Raw genomic sequence first — 17,152 nt, 5'->3', positions numbered from 1 at the left:
GCATAAATGTTTTGTAGATGATCTATTTATATAGCCCATAAAGTTTTTTTTTTTTTTTAAATGTATAGTTTTGCTTATTTTTAAATAACATTGCTCTGATTTCCGGACTCCTAACCAAGCCCCAAAGTTTTATTTGAATACCGTCAGCTACCTTCTCCAGCTTGCTCCTGTTTGTGTAAAGGGTCTTTTCATATTGAAAAAGAAGGGGGAGGGGGAGTGTCTTATTTCCCATTTGCATTGGTTGTACCAGTAACCTTTTAAACAGAGCTAAACTGACTGCTTCTAAGTAAGTTTTTAAACCGTTTTATACTGGATTTTTATATCAGTATCTGTGCATCGTATTCTTTATAGTAGTGTTTATTACATGCAGTTATATGAAAATTGGTGTATACTGTCCCTTTAATTGAAAAATGTTTAGTTATCAATGGTAAAACAACTTACTTTGTAATATACTTTCATTACTTTTTTGCCAACCTTTTTATGTAATTTAGGCTCTGAAAATAGTGGATTTTTTAATTCTCAGAACTTGAAATGCACACTCCAGACTTCTCAAGGCTGACCCTGCTACACATTTCCCCTACTTTAACTGATAGCTGCATAACAATGCATTTTATACTAACATAATGATTATGGCTAGCCTAACTGTAACAGGATTTTAGTTTTTAAAAATGTGTAGACTTGGCTGTTATGTTCTATAGCAGTACAACAGAAATATATTGTACAAAGTGTCTCTGTCGCTTTAAGAAACACCAACTTACCATTAATTGCTCACAGACTGTTCATAACACTTGCTGGAGTAGTGTCTCCAATCTCACAGTGACGTAGCCATAAATGAAACCCATTAGGTTTCTTTGTTTAATAAGTACAAGCAAGGAAATGCTCAATAAGAACAGTAAGCTTATAACTCTCTAGTGGATAGATGCCAAAATCATTTGTGAGTCTCACTGCATGTCCACCACTCACGTTGCTTAAACGTCACAATTAAACTTTCAGTATTCAGATACTGTGTATAATTTAAAAAAAACTAAATTCCAATTTACCTTTTTTTCTTTTGGTCTCCTTTATTGAAACTTGGCTACTTTCCATGAAAGCATACTGAGGTAGGCTCAGGAGCGTGCTGACACTGCTACCATATAGTGCTTAAGAAACATATATTCTTCTGACCTTTACTTAAAGGGCCATTATAGTCGAAAAATTACTTGCTCTAATCCGTTAGACTTGCTTGTGTTAAATGTGCGCAGCAGATACGGCCCCCTCTCCGTGATGCTGGGCAGAAAATATTCCAGAGAGCAATCCTTGTCATTTAATAAGTGGGCCCTTAGACTTTAATGGCAAATTTTGCAGAAAAAAATCAAACCATTAGGTAAGCTTTTCTAAGGGATTAGATTATACCCCATCCAAGTGTTTCTGAACTCTATCACTCAGGACCCTTAACAGGCCAGATATTCATTATATCTTAACTAGAGCTCAAGTGAAATAATCAGTTGATGGGTGAGAGCAGGTTAGTAACCATGGTTACTGATCAGCTGATTATTTCACCGGTGCTCTAGTTAAGATATAATGAATATCTGGCCTGTTAAGGTTTCTGAGGACTGGATTTGGGAAACACTGCCCTATCTGTTCAGCACTTGCAAAGCTGTGAAGCACATAATCAAAGTCACATACCCGACTAACTCCAAATGACAATATAGTTGTTGAGCCATTCAGGAGCAGGTATACTTATGTATGCTTCAGACACAGGGAGTATGATGTTGAAGGTATGTTCATGGGTTTACACCGAATAAAATAAAACAATTGCATTCAAATAAAATGCTTTGTTTCTGTTAGAGCCCTCTAGAATTTCTGTTTAAATAAATTAAAGACCACAATGGTTGAGGAAATATTATTTGGTAAGAAAATAGAAATATGGAGAGGAAAATGTCTTTACAGCCAAGTAGAATGGCAGTGTGAGCTTTTAAGTCTATTAAAGGGTATATTTATCATTGTCTGGACAGTTAAAACCCCATTTATCAATGGGCGGATGGACAAAGTTCGCTTACTTGAACCTGTACGCCTGGCATTACCCGTATTTAATTGTGCAATGCTGCTCATGCTAGGCCAATTATGCACAAACAGGGGCTGTCAATCACCCAAGTTGGACTTTTCCATGGTGATATTAATCTGCCAGCTAACAGCTGCCATACAGGTTATCAAGTGGTCTGATGACCGCTGCTTCTTAAGTATCGGCAACAGGCACACTACACGAGCCTGCTCCTAAGGCACTCCAAGGCTGTATACGCAACTTGATAAATGGAGCCCATAATGTTCACAAGTAGTGAATCTGTCCTCATGCAATCTCAACTTGCAAGGGAGTCTTTTCTGTCTGTATTGATCATTGTGCAAGCGGATGCCACATGCAGCCAATCACGCAAGAGCTGGTCGTGTCAATCACCCCAATCTGATCAGATCTAAGTAATTTTTAAGGTGGCAGATGGTGGAGGCAGGAGTGGCTTAAACAGCTGTTTCATAAATATAATTTGCAGGTTCACATGTGCAAACTTGCAAACTATAGGAGCATTTGCCTTTGATAAATGTAGCCCTAAGTCAACTTCAACCAGTGTATTACATTCATTCCAAAGTCAGTCTTTTGTTTAAAAAAACAAACAAACAAATTAACTTGTATGTTTTTGGTTATTAGATGGAATCCCTGTTTGGAAGCCTGCCGGAAATGCTGGATTTCCAAAAGGTGTTTTTGCAGACACTGGAAGATGGTATTTCTGCATCATCGGATTTCAACATACTAGAAACTCCATCTCAGTTTCGGGTGAGCCTTTTAGCAACTTTTTTATTTTGTTGATCCAAATTTGTACATTTTATTGAACAGACTCTTGTAAATCATTTGTAGTATTCTGTTGCTTTGATTTTTTTATTTGTAAAAAAAAAATAATGTTGTGGAATGTTCTGGAAAATTTTAAATAAGTAACTGAACCCAGTAATACATTAAAGGTCATCTCCATAAATTGATTAGCGCAGTATTGCCCAACCCCAGCGTAAAGCCAGAACATCACCAGTTGTCAAATATGGCGTAAATCTACTAGTACCAGTAGGGCGTTGCAATTAGCATAGATTGGCTGCTTCATGCAACTACTCACTAGGTACGTCCTGCTGCAGCTCTTAAATGTGATCTACCAATTTGTCCAACCCCTTTGCAGAGGTTAAAGACATGGGTCCATGATTTCACGTGATTGGATATGATAGGTTTTTGGTTAAGATGATTAGCCGAAGCATTTCTAGTGCTTCCAGTACATATATAACACGCCCAATACATTCAATAACAAGCGCAAAAGTAGTAGTAGTGCACTCATCACTTCTGAAAGATTTTTTAAGTTTTGTGCTTGCTTACTATCCAAAATACTGAGTTTTACTGTAGCGTGCACCATACAAACACAGCGATAAATATTAACCATGGACTTGTAATATCACCGCCAAAGTGCAAGTAGTATTGATTGACCCGTAGTGATGTTAACGCTCTATACCACTTAGTTTTGCTCTCAACTGGCCCATAGTAAGCGAGGATCAGTAATACAAATCTTCTAATGAGTTGCAGCATGTTTTTTTCTTGGATTACAATTTTCCTTTAATGTTTGTGTCATTTAACAAGGACAACATTGTAGGTTACAACAAAAAAAAAGAAAGAAAGAAATCTCTGTTTTTGAATATCATCACCACAATGCATAGGCTGGGTTTGGTGAATAGTTTCTTAACTGTCTGTAAATCTTGTTTTTTTTCTTCAGAAATTGCTCTTCTCTCTTGGTGGATCGTTCCTTTATTATGCCGACCATTTCAAGCTTTACAGTGGATTTTGTGCAAATCACATCAAAGTCCAAAAAGTTCTAGAAAGAGGTGATCATTTTAAAAACAATTATTTTATTTAAAAATATTATTACTATTATTATAATTTATTTGTGTAGTGCTTTTATAACACAAAACTTTAAGCTGATTCTTCATGAAAGCCTTTTTCAAACAGGGATGTGCCAGTATGTTTGCTTATTAGTATTGTTAACACATAATTTAATCAAGGAATCAAGAGAATTAAAAGGAAATTGAACCCAATTTTTTTCTTTCATGATTCAGATAGAGCATGTGATTTAAGGCAAATTTTTAATTTACTCCTATTATCATTTTTCTTCTTCATTCTTTTAGTATCTTTAATTGAAAAGCAGGAATGTAAGCTTAGGAGGCTAAATGTAGCCACCAATCTGCAAATGCTACCCAGGTGATGAACTAAAAACAGAGGCTGGCTCCTAAGCTTATATTTCTGCTTTTTCAAATAAAGATATCAAAGGAACAAAGAAACATTGATAAAAGGAGTAAATTAGAAAGTTTCTTAAAAATGCATGCTCTTTCTGAATCATGAAATAAAAAAAATGTGGGTTTCATATCCCTTTAATCAAATTATTGCCAATTTTGTCTAATTTTTTTATGCTCATTCACCTCACCTCACCGGTACCATCTTACATGCCGCCTTTTCTAGAGCAATAAAATGTAAAATTTAAGTATTTTGTAAAAAATCTCACAGTACATTATATTTTGTGTGAACTATCCTGTAGACTGTATGTAATATAAGTTACTAAACTGTTTTGCCCAGATACATTGTACCATCAGTGACTGTATTTATTTATTTTCTTAGCTAGAAAAGATAAGGCCTTTAGAGAATTTTTGGACACTCGAAATCCAACAAAGCAGCATTCTTCTACGCTAGAGTCGTACCTTATCAAACCAGTGCAAAGAGTACTGAAGTACCCGTTATTGTTGAAAGAGCTGGTCTCCTTAACAGACAATGAAAGCGAGGAACACTACCACTTGACAGGTACCAAATGTATTATGGTGATTAAAAGAACCAGTATTTATATCTATCAGTGTTTGTGTGTGTCTTTTGGGAAGCATAAACATTCAACTCTAATAAATAACTTTTCTTACACATCCATTTATATTCCTAATATAATCCTTTCTTTTCAAATATTCACTCACATATACATTCATAATGAGTGTTTACTGTGCAATTAGGTGTTAGTTGGTGGTAATGTACAAATTAATAAATGGTGACAAAAATGTTCTATAGATGTGTTTTTAAAAAAGACAGTTTTTCTGCAGTCTTACAATTAAATTAAAATGTTAGACATGTGTGAAATTTTTTTTGAAATATATTAATTACATGATTGCTGCATATGTTTTCAACGGCTACACCCCCCTGTCACTTGCCTTATCTAGAGAAGACGACTTACCACTGTAATTTTGTTAGCAAAAGTTACATTGTTTTCAGGATCTTATTTTATTAACTCAGTAGACGCTAATTAAAGGGACAGTCAAGTCTAAAAAAAACTTTCATGATTCAAATAGGGCATGTAATTTTAAACAACTTTCCAATTTACTTTTATCACCAATTTTGCTTTGTTCTCTTGGTATTCTTAGTTGAAAGCTAAACCTAGGAGATTCATATGCTAATTTCTTAGACCTTGAAGGCCGCCTCTAATCTAAATGCATTTTGATAGTTTTTCACCACTAGAGGGCATTAGTTCATGTGTTTCATATAGATAACATTGAGCTCATGCACGTGAATTTACCATGGAGTGAGCACTGATTGGCTAAAATGCAAGTCTATCAAAAGAACTGAAATAAGGGGGCAGTCTGCTGAGGCTTAGAGACAAGGTAATTACAGAGGTAAAATGTGTATAATTATAACTGTGTTGGTTAGGCAAAACTGGGGAATTGGTAATTAAGGGATTATCTATCTTTTAAAACAACAAAAATTCTGGTGTTGACTGTCCCTTTAAGGGCAGATATGTGTCGGGGTTAGGTGTGTTAAACCTGTAGTATGCAGTTCCAAGTATCAGAATTTAATTACAGGAAAAGAGGGCCAAATAAATAATGATAGTATATAGCAAATCTTTAGCTGAAGAAAACTGGGTGTAGCTTTACCTAATATGTACAACAATGTGTCCTCTAAAAGGATAAAAACATTTTTTACAGAAGAAGCAAATATGGCTGAAGTATGCATGTTTTTCTGCATTCCCCCTGTCACTGTATACAGTTGTAGACACCAAATGTCCATCTGCTGCAATTGTAACTGGAGTCCAATTTTGTGTAGTGTTTTGCACCAGTGATTCTTAATGAATGATGATATAACAGTCCTTTGCTATTTTTCTGAAGCAGAGTGAGTGGTTCACTCAGAAACACCATTTTGTTTCATATAGTGATAATTGTCTACTGTCAGCAGTTGATGTTACCATTAAAGCTTGTTAACGTGACAATTGATTGTTCCATTACAAGCTAGCAGTAGTGATGATTGTAATGATTACCCTGCCTAAGTAAGGAAACGTGTGTATAACCATGTGGTGTTTACATCAGGCTCATATGTTTCTTTATGGCTGCAGCAACGTCATGGAAACTAGAGCAAGTATGGGATATTAAAGCACAATTCAAAATTCCAAAATGTGTAAGATTGTGGGGTAACTTGCCAAAACGCCACTATGGGGTCTATTTATGTAGGTGCGGACAGACATGATCCGCTATAGCAAATCATGTCCGCCGCACATCGATAAATGCCAACAGCATACGCTGTCAGCGTTTATCATTGCACTAGCAGTTCTTGTGAACTGCTAGTGCAATACAGCCCCCTGCAGATTTGTGGCCAATCGGCCGCTAACAGGGGGTGTCAATCAACCCGATCGTAGTCGGAACTGAAGCAGAGAGGGTCGGACGCAGCATCCGCTGCATCTTAAATAGACCCCTATATCAAAACAATGGTGTGTATGTGTGCAACCAGGACATTAAAGTGACACAATATGCTAACACAAAATGAAACTTTCATGTTTCAGATAGAGCATGTAATTTTAAGCAACTTTCTATTATACTTCCATTAACAAAATGTGTAATGTTTTTGAGTCACCAGCTCCTTCTGAGCATGTGCAAGAGTTCACAGAACTAAGTGCTGTTGCACACGCATATTTTACATTAAACTTATGAATGAAAGTGTCATTCATTTGGAAAGATGGTTCACGCGCAGTGTAGCGTTTAAACAAAGTTTACGATCACATTAAGGGGATATTAAACAGTATGAGATTGTATTTATGTATATCTAAAAAAAAAAGTTGGAATATAATTTCATTATTTATTTTGTAACTTTTTCCTGTCATTTCTATAAAGTAAAATGGGGCCTCCATGTTTAAAGTTTCCCCTAATCTATCTTTCACGCTGAGGACAACTAGGAACATATATAAAACAGACATTAAAAAAATAACCTGTGCAATATAGGATTATTAAAGTAATTATCTAACAGAGTTTCCATTCTCCCAGTATGGTAAGTGGAAATGAATCTAAAGCTGCCTGTTCCATGATTTAATCATGTATGCTGTGCTTAGGGCTAATTTATACCCAAACCATTTCATTAAATTATGTCCTTTTTAAATAGAATCCTGTTGTGAATAAAATTAAACTGTGATTCACAGCTTAAAGGGACATTAAACACCTATTGTTTTGGTATAAAAATGATGCTTGTCCAATGCTCAAAAAAGAATCCAAAAAGGAAATTCAGTACCCTACAAATGCTACAAATCAAAAAGCTGAATTAGGTATTTTGCAGTATTTTGAGAATCGGAGGTAGCATCATTTGCTTTATGGCTTCTCTAGAAGTGTGGGACAATTTACACAAAAGCAAGAGGTGTGTAATGTCTCTTTAAGAAGAGTAAAACATCATTGCAATATATGTTCATTGGTTATTTTACCTGCCTTTTGGTACAACATACAAGTGTACATGTGTCCCACCCTATTGAGAGGCTGGAGTGCCTCCATTATAATTATGTAAGTTAACATTTTACTGGTCCTGCAACATGATACACAGTGATTGTTTAGATCAGAGCACAAGCTCATTTATATTCCTCCATAATTGGTCACCAAATTTTTCTAGAGGTGAATCCTTGAGCTGCTATTGATTTGTAAAAAATTGCAAATTGTGCTAACTAGATGAGTTTAAAAAACAAAACAAAACAAAACAAAAAAAAAACATTTAGCAATGCTGTGCTTAATTAATAATCTATGGCATGGGACTAATGTTGATTTGATAAAAGTATAGAAAATGTGCCACTTTATTAATTTGACTGCATTTGTCAGATGTACGAACCCTAATGTAAATTGCATGGTGTTTTATTCTTAAATAATAAACAGCTCTCAGAGAAATGTGTTTAAACTCATTTTAAATATTCATTAGAACATACAGAACTCAGCAACTTGTCCAAAAATAATTAGTAACAAGCTGCTGGGTGAGAAATCTCATACAGAGCAATTGCATATTAACATTGAGGACAGATGGACGGGTTTAGCTCCAGTTGTGACTATTACTTCATATTAGCGTGATTCATTAAGATTAAAAAGGTTACCCGCTTTTGTTTTGTCTCTTTGGCACCTGGATTGATAAAATGGAAGAAAACCGAAACCTGTACATTGTTAGTGAAATAAGATGACATCTCCAATTATGTAGCAGGAGTTTTACGAGCCACTAAATTATTATGCTAATGATATTGTTTTGTAGCAGAAGGGAAAAAACACAAAATCAACAAGCTTTTAATAATTGTAAAGTAACTGAAAAACATTTGTATGTATGACGGGCAAGGATAGGAAAGGTGTCCGTACACGGACACTGGTGTCCATGACTAGCCCTTGCAGTGTCCGCCACAACCTTAGTATATCTTTTCTTTCTGATTTAAATAATAGGAATAAAAAAAAAATATGTAGTGTGAATAAAGTTAGGGGCTTGTCAAGAGACTGCTAGCGATATTGGGTGATAAGATATGGAATAAATAAAGCCTGAGTGAAATACTGGATATGTATCTGTATAATAACACCCAGCTCTATACAAAGACACAGTAGTGACACTGGCACATGCGTATAGCCAGACAAGGGCTGGTTATAGGGTCAGTGGTATCTGCATCAGTATAATAACACCCAGCGCTATATAATGACACAGTAGTGGCACTGGCACATGGGTATAGCCAGAGGAGGGCTGGTTATAGAATCAGTGGTATCTGCATCAGTATAATAACACCCAGCGCTATATAATGACACAGTAGTGACACTGGCACATGCGTATAGCCAGACAAGGGCTGGTTATAGGGTCAGTGGTATCTGCATCAGTATAATAACACCAAGCACTATATAACGACACAGTAGTGACACTGGCACATGGGTATAGCCAGAGGAGGGCTGGTTATAGGATCAGTGGTATCTGCATCAGTATAATAACACCCAGCACTATATAATGATACATTAGTGACACTGGCTCATGGGTATAGACAGATGAGGGCTGGTTATAGGATCAGTGGTATCTGCATCAGTATAATAACACCCAGCCCTATATAATGACACAGTAGTGACACTGGCACATGGGTATAGCCAGACAAGGGCTGGTTATAGGGTCAGTGGTATCTGCATCAGTATAATAACACCCAGTGCTATATAATGATACAGTAGTGACACTGGCACATGGGTATAGCCAGACAAGGGCTGGTTATAGGATCAGTGGTATCTGCATCAGTATAATAACACCCAGCACTATATAATGACACAGTAGTGACACTGGCACATGGCTATAGACAGATGAGGGCTGGTTATAGGATCAGTGGTATCTGCATCAGTATAATAACACCCAGCCCTATATAATGACACAGTAGTGACACTGGCACATGGGTATAGCCAGAGGAGGGCTGGTTATAGGATCAGTGGTATCTGCATCAGTATAATAACACCCAGCGCTATACAATGACACAGTAGTGACACTGGCACATGGGTATAGCCAGAGGAGGGCTGGTTATAGGATCAGTGGTATCTGCATCAGTATAATAACACCAAGCACTATATAATAACACAGTAGTGACACTGGCACATGGTTATAGCCAGAGAATGGCTGGTTATAGAATCAGTGGTATCTGCATCAGTATAATAACACCCAGCACTATACAAAGACACAGAAGTGACACTGGCACATGGATATAGCCAGAGGAGGGCTGGTTATAGGATCAGTGGTATCTACATCAGTATAATAACACCCAGCACTATACAAAGACACAGTAGTGACACTGGCACATGGGTATAGCCAGAGGAGGGCTGGTTATAGGGTCAGTGGTATCTGCATCAGTATAATAACACCCAGCGCTATATAATGACACAGTAGTGACACTGGCACATGGGTATAGCCAGAGAAGGGCTGGTTATAGTATCAGTGGTATCTGCATCAGTATAATAACACCCAGCTCTATACAAAGACACAGTAGTGACACTGGCACATGGGTATAGCCAGAGGAGGGCTGGTTATAGGATCAGTGGTATCTGCATCAGTATAATAACACCAAGCACTATATAACGACACAGTAGTGACACTGGCACATGGGTATAGCCAGAGGAGGGCTGGTTATAGGATCAGTGGTATCTGCATCAGTATAATAACACCCAGCACTATATAATAACACAGTAGTGATACTGGCTCATGGGTATAGCCAGATGAGGGCTGGTTATAGGATCAGTGGTATCTGCATCAGTATAATAACACCCAGCACTATATAATAACACAGTAGTGATACTGGCTCATGGGTATAGCCAGAGGAGGGCTGGTTATAGGGTCAGTGGTATCGGCATCAGTATAATAACACCCAGCCCTATATAATGACAAAGTAGTGACACTGGCTCATGGGTATAGCCAGAGGAGGGCTGGTTATAGAATCAGTGGTATCTGCATCAGTATAATAACACCCAGCACTATACAAAGACACAGTAGTGACACTGGCACATGGGTATAGCCAGAGGAGGGCTGGTTGTAGGATCAGTGGTATCTGCATCAGTATAATAACACCAAGCACTATATAACGACACAGTAGTGACACTGGCACATGGGTATAGCCAGAGGAGGGCTGGTTATAGGATCAGTGGTATCTGCATCAGTATAATAACACCCAGCACTATATAATAACACAGTAGTGATACTGGCTCATGGGTATAGCCAGATGAGGGCTGGTTATAGGATCAGTGATATCTGCATCAGTATAATAACACTCAGCTCTATACAAAGACACAGTAGTGACACTGGCACATGGGTATAGCCAGAGGAGGGCTGGTTATAGGGTCAGTGGTATCTGCATCAGTATAATAACACCCAGCGCTATATAATGACACAGTAGTGACACTGGCTCATGGGTATAGCCAGAGGAGGGCTGGTTATAGGGTCAGTGGTATCTGCATCAGTATAATAACACCCAGAACTATATAATGACACAGTAGTGACACTGGCACATGGTTATAGCCAGAGAATGGCTGGTTATAGAATCAGTGGTATCTGCATCAGTATAATAACACCCAGCACTATACAAAGACACAGAAGTGACACTGGCACATGGGTATAGCCAGAGGAGGGCTGGTTATAGGATCAGTGGTATCTGCATCAGTATAATAACACCCAGCACTATACAAAGACACAGTAGTGACACTGGCACATGGGTATAGCCAGAGGAGGGCTGGTTATAAGATCAGTGGTATCTGCATCAGTATAATAACACCCAGCACTATACAAAGACACAGTAGTGACACTGGCACATGGTTATAGCCAGAGGAGGGCTGGTTATAGGATCAGTGGTATCTGCATCAGTATAATAACACCAAGCACTATATAACGACACAGTAGTGACACTGGCACATGGGTATAGCCAGAGGAGGGCTGGTTATAGGATCAGTGGTATCTGCATCAGTATAATAACACCCAGCACTATATAATAACACAGTAGTGATACTGGCTCATGGGTATAGCCAGAGGAGGGCTGGTTATAGGATCAGTGGTATCTGCATCAGTATAATAACACCCAGCACTATATAATGACACAGTAGTGATACTGGCACATGGGTATAGCCAGAGGAGGGCTGGTTATAGGATCAGTGGTATCTGCATCAGTATAATAACACCCAGCACTATACAATGACACAGTAGTGACACTGGCACATGGGTATAGCCAGAGGAGGGATGGTTATAGAATCAGTGGTATTTGCATCAGTATAATAACACTCAGCACTATATAATGACACAGTAGTGACACTAGCACATAGGTATAGCCAGAGGAGGGCTGGTTATAGGATCATTGGTATTTGCATCAGTATAATAACACCCAGCACTATATAATAACACAGTAGTGACACTGGCACATGGGTATAGCCAGAGGAGGGATGGTTATAGAATCAGTGGTATCTGCTTCAGTATAATGGCACAGTAATGACACTGCCACATGGGTATAGCAAGAGGAGGGATGGTTATAGAATCAGTGGTATTTGCATCAGTATAATAACACCCCGCACTATATAATGACACAGTAGAGACACTGGCACATGGGTATAGCAAGAGGAGGGCTGGTTATAGGATCAGTGGTATCTGCATCAGTATAATAACACCCAGCACTATACAAAGACACAGTAGTGACACTGGCTCATGTGTATAGCCAGAGGAGGGCTGGTTATAGGATCAGTGGTATCTGCATCAGTATAATAACACCCAGCACTATACAATGACACAGTAGTGACACTGGCACATGGGTATAGCCAGAGGAGGGATGGTTATAGAATCAGTGGTATTTGCATCAGTATAATAACACTCAGCACTATATAATGACACAGTAGTGACACTGGCACATGGGTATAGCCAGAGGAGGGCTGGTTATATGATCATTGGTATCTGCATCAGTATAAAAACACCCAGCACTATATAATGACACAGTAGTGACACTGGCACATGGGTATAGCAAGAGGAGGGCTGGTTATAGGATCAGTGGTATCTGCATCAGTATAATAACACCCAGCACTATACAAAGACACAGTAGTGACACTGGCTCATGTGTATAGCCAGAGGAGGGCTGGTTATAGGATCAGTGGTATCTGCATCAGTATAATAACACCCAGCACTATACAATGACACAGTAGTGACACTGGCACATGGGTATAGCCAGAGGAGGGATGGTTATAGAATCAGTGGTATTTGCATCAGTATAATAACACTCAGCACTATATAATGACACAGTAGTGACACTGGCACATGGGTATAGCCAGAGGAGGGCTGGTTATATGATCATTGGTATCTGCATCAGTATAAAAACACCCAGCACTATATAATGACACAGTAGTGACACTGGCACATGGGTATAGCCAGAGGAGGGATGGTTATAGAATCAGTGGTATCTGCATCAGTATAATGGCACAGTAATGACACTGCCACATGGGTATAGCAAGAGGAGGGATGGTTATAGAATCAGTGGTATTTGCATCAGTATAATAACACCCAGCACTATATAATGACACAGTAGAGACACTGGCACATGGGTATAGCAAGAGGAGGGCTGGTTATAGGATCAGTGGTATCTGCATCAGTATAATAACACCCAGCACTATACAAAGACACAGTAGTGACAATGGCTCATGGGTATAGCCAGAGGAGGGCTGGTTATAGGATCAGTGGTATCTTCATCAGTATAGTAACACCCAGCACTATATAATGACACAGTAGTGACACTGGCACATGGGTATAGCCAGAGGAGGGCTGGTTATATGATCAATGGTATCTGCATCAGTATAGTAACACCCAGCACTATATATTACACAGTAGTGACACTGGCTCATGGGTATAGCCAGAGGAGGGCTGGTTATAGAATTAGTGGTATCTGCATCAGTATAATAACACCCAGCCCTATATAATGACACAGTAGTGACACTGGCACATGGGTATAGCCAGAGGAGGGCTGGTTATAGGATCAATGGTATCTGCATCAGTATAATAACACCCAGCACTATATAATAACACAGTAGTGACACTGGCTCATGGGTATAGCCAGAGGAGGGCTGGTTATAGGATCAGTGGTATCTGCATCAGTATAAGAACACCCAGCACTATATAATAACACAGTAGTGACACTGGTTCATGGGTATAGCCAGAGGAGGGCTGGTTATATGATCAATGGTGTTGGCATCGGTATAATAACACCCAGCACTATATATTACACAGTAGTGACACTGGCACATGGGTATAGCCAGAGGAGGGCTGGTTATAGGATTAGTGGTATCTGCATCAGTATAATAACACCCAGCACTATACAAAGACACAGTAGTGACACTGGCACATGGGTATAGCCAGAGGAGGGCTGGTTATAGGATCAGTGTTATCTGCATCAGTATAATGACACCCAGCACTATACAACGACCCAGTAGTGACACTGGCACATGGGTATAGCCAGAGGAGGGCTGGTTATAGGATTAGTGGTATCTGCATCAGTATAATAACACCCAGCACTATATATTAACACAGTAGTGACAATGGCTCATGGGTATAGCCAGAGGAGGGCTGGTTATAGGATCAGTGTTATCTGCATCAGTATAATGACACTCAGCACTATACAACGACCCAGTAGTGACAATGGCTCATGGGTATAGCCAGAGGAGGGCTGGTTATAGGATCAATGGTATCTGCATCAGTATAATAACACCAAGCACTATACAAAGACACCGTAGTGACAATGGCTCATGGGTGTAGCCAGAGGAGGGCTGGTTATAGGATCAGTGGTATCTGCATCAGTATAATAACACCCAGCACTATACAAAGACACAGTAGTGACAATGGCTCATGGGTATAGCCAGAGGAGGGCTGGTTATAGGATCAGTGGTATCTGCATCAGTATAATAACACCCAATGACACTGGCTCATGGGTATATCAGTATAATAACACCCAGCACTATATGATAACACAGTAGTGACAATGGCTCATGGGTATAGCCAGAGGAGGGCTGGTTATAGGATCAGTGTTATCTGCATCAGTATAATAACACCCAGCACTATACAACGACCCAGTAGTGACAATGGCTCATGGGTATAGCCAGAGGAGGGATTGTTATAGGATCAGTGGTATCTGCATCAGTATAATAACACCCAGCACTATACAACGACCCAGTAGTGACAATGGCTCATGGGTATAGCCAGAGGAGGGCTGGTTATAGGATCAGTGGTATCTGCATCAGTATAATAACACCCAGCACTATATAATGACACAGTAGTGACACTGGCACATGGGTATAGCCAGAGGAGGGCTGGTTATAGGATCAGTGTTATCTGCATCAGTATAATGACACCCAGCACTATACAACGACCCAGTAGTGACACTGGCACATGGGTATAGCCAGAGGAGGGCTGGTTATAGGATTAGTGGTATCTGCATCAGTATAATAACACCCAGCACTATATATTAACACAGTAGTGACAATGGCTCATGGGTATAGCCAGAGGAGGGCTGGTTATAGGATCAGTGTTATCTGCATCAGTATAATGACACCCAGCACTATACAACGACCCAGTAGTGACAATGGCTCATGGGTATAGCCAGAGGAGGGCTGGTTATAGGATCAATGGTATCTGCATCAGTATAATAACACCAAGCACTATACAAAGACACCGTAGTGACAATGGCTCATGGGTGTAGCCAGAGGAGGGCTGGTTATAGGATCAGTGGTATCTGCATCAGTATAATAACACCCAGCACTATACAAAGACACAGTAGTGACAATGGCTCATGGGTATAGCCAGAGGAGGGCTGGTTATAGGATCAGTGGTATCTGCATCAGTATAATAACACCCAATGACACTGGCTCATGGGTATATCAGTATAATAACACCCAGCACTATATGATAACACAGTAGTGACAATGGCTCATGGGTATAGCCAGAGGAGGGCTGGTTATAGGATCAGTGTTATCTGCATCAGTATAATAACACCCAGCACTATACAACGACCCAGTAGTGACAATGGCTCATGGGTATAGCCAGAGGAGGGATTGTTATAGGATCAGTGGTATCTGCATCAGTATAATAACACCCAGCACTATACAACGACCCAGTAGTGACAATGGCTCATGGGTATAGCCAGAGGAGGGCTGGTTATAGGATCAGTGGTATCTGCATCAGTATAATAACACCCAGCACTATATAATGACACAGTAGTGACACTGGCACATGGGTATAGCCAGAGGAGGGCTGGTTATAGGATCAGTGGTATCTGCATCAGTATAATAACACCCAGCACTATACAAAGACACAGTAGTGACAATGGCTCATGGGTATAGCCAGAGGAGGGCTGGTTATAGGATCAGTGGTATCTGCATCAGTATAATAACACCCAGCACTATACAAAGACACAGTAGTGACAATGGCTCATGGGTATAGCCAGAGGAGGGCTGGTTATAGGATCAGTGGTATCTGCAACAGTATAATAACACCCAGCTCTATACAAAGACACAGTAGTGACACTGGCTCATGGGTATAGCTAGAGGAGGGCTGGTTATAGAATCAGTGGTATCTGCATCAGTATAATAACACCCAGCACTATATAATAACACAGTAGTGATACTGGCTCATGGGCATAGCCAGACGAGGGCTGGTTATAGGATCAGTGGTATCTGCATCAGTATAATAAAACCCAGCACAATGCAATGACACAGTAGTGACACTGGCACATGGATATATACAGAGGAGGGCTGGTTATAGAATCAGTGATATCTGCATCAGTATAATAACACCCAGCACTATATAATGACACAGTAGTGACACTGGCACATGGGTATAGCCAGAGGTGGGCTGGTTATAGGATCAGTGGTATCTGCATCAGTATAATAACACCCAGCACTATACAAAGACACAGTAGTGACACTGGCACATGGGTATATACAGAGGAGGGCTGGTTATAGAATCAGTGATATCTGCATCAGTATAATAACACCCAGCACTATATAATGACACAGTAGTGACACTGGCACATGGGTATAGCCAGAGAAGGGCTGGTTATAGGATCAGTGGTATCTGCATCAGTATAATAACACCCAGCACTATATAATGACACAGTAGTGACACTGGCACATGGGTATAGCCAGACAAGGGCTGGTTATAGTATCAGTGGTATCTGCATCAGTATAATAACACCAAGCACTATATAACGACACAGTAGTGACACTGGCACATGGGTATAGCCAGACGAGGGCTGGTTATAGGATCAGTGGTATCTGCATCAGTATAATAACACCCAGCCCTATATAATGACACAGTAGTGACACTGGC

At 39.6% G+C, this 17,152-nt stretch overlaps 1 protein-coding gene across 5 annotated transcripts in view; it reads left to right on the top strand.

The window, feature by feature from the left end:
* The window catches only part of TIAM2 (TIAM Rac1 associated GEF 2), a 645,041-nt gene that overhangs the window by 581,452 nt on the left and 46,437 nt on the right, over nt 1-17,152 (top strand). For all 5 annotated transcript variants that reach the window (XM_053710965.1, XM_053710968.1, XM_053710967.1 and 2 more), the window contains 3 exons: nt 2,678-2,803; nt 3,774-3,882; nt 4,670-4,849. In XM_053710965.1, coding sequence (XP_053566940.1) covers nt 2,678-2,803; nt 3,774-3,882; nt 4,670-4,849 — 415 coding nt within the window. The remainder of the gene's footprint in view (nt 1-2,677; nt 2,804-3,773; nt 3,883-4,669; nt 4,850-17,152) is intronic.

The sequence above is a fragment of the Bombina bombina genome, chromosome 4 (assembly GCF_027579735.1).
Source record: "Bombina bombina isolate aBomBom1 chromosome 4, aBomBom1.pri, whole genome shotgun sequence".
In the NCBI taxonomy this organism is placed as follows: Eukaryota; Metazoa; Chordata; class Amphibia; order Anura; family Bombinatoridae; genus Bombina; species Bombina bombina.
The sequence above is the reverse complement of the archived record's forward strand: the minus strand, read 5'-3'. Positions and strand labels throughout refer to the sequence as shown.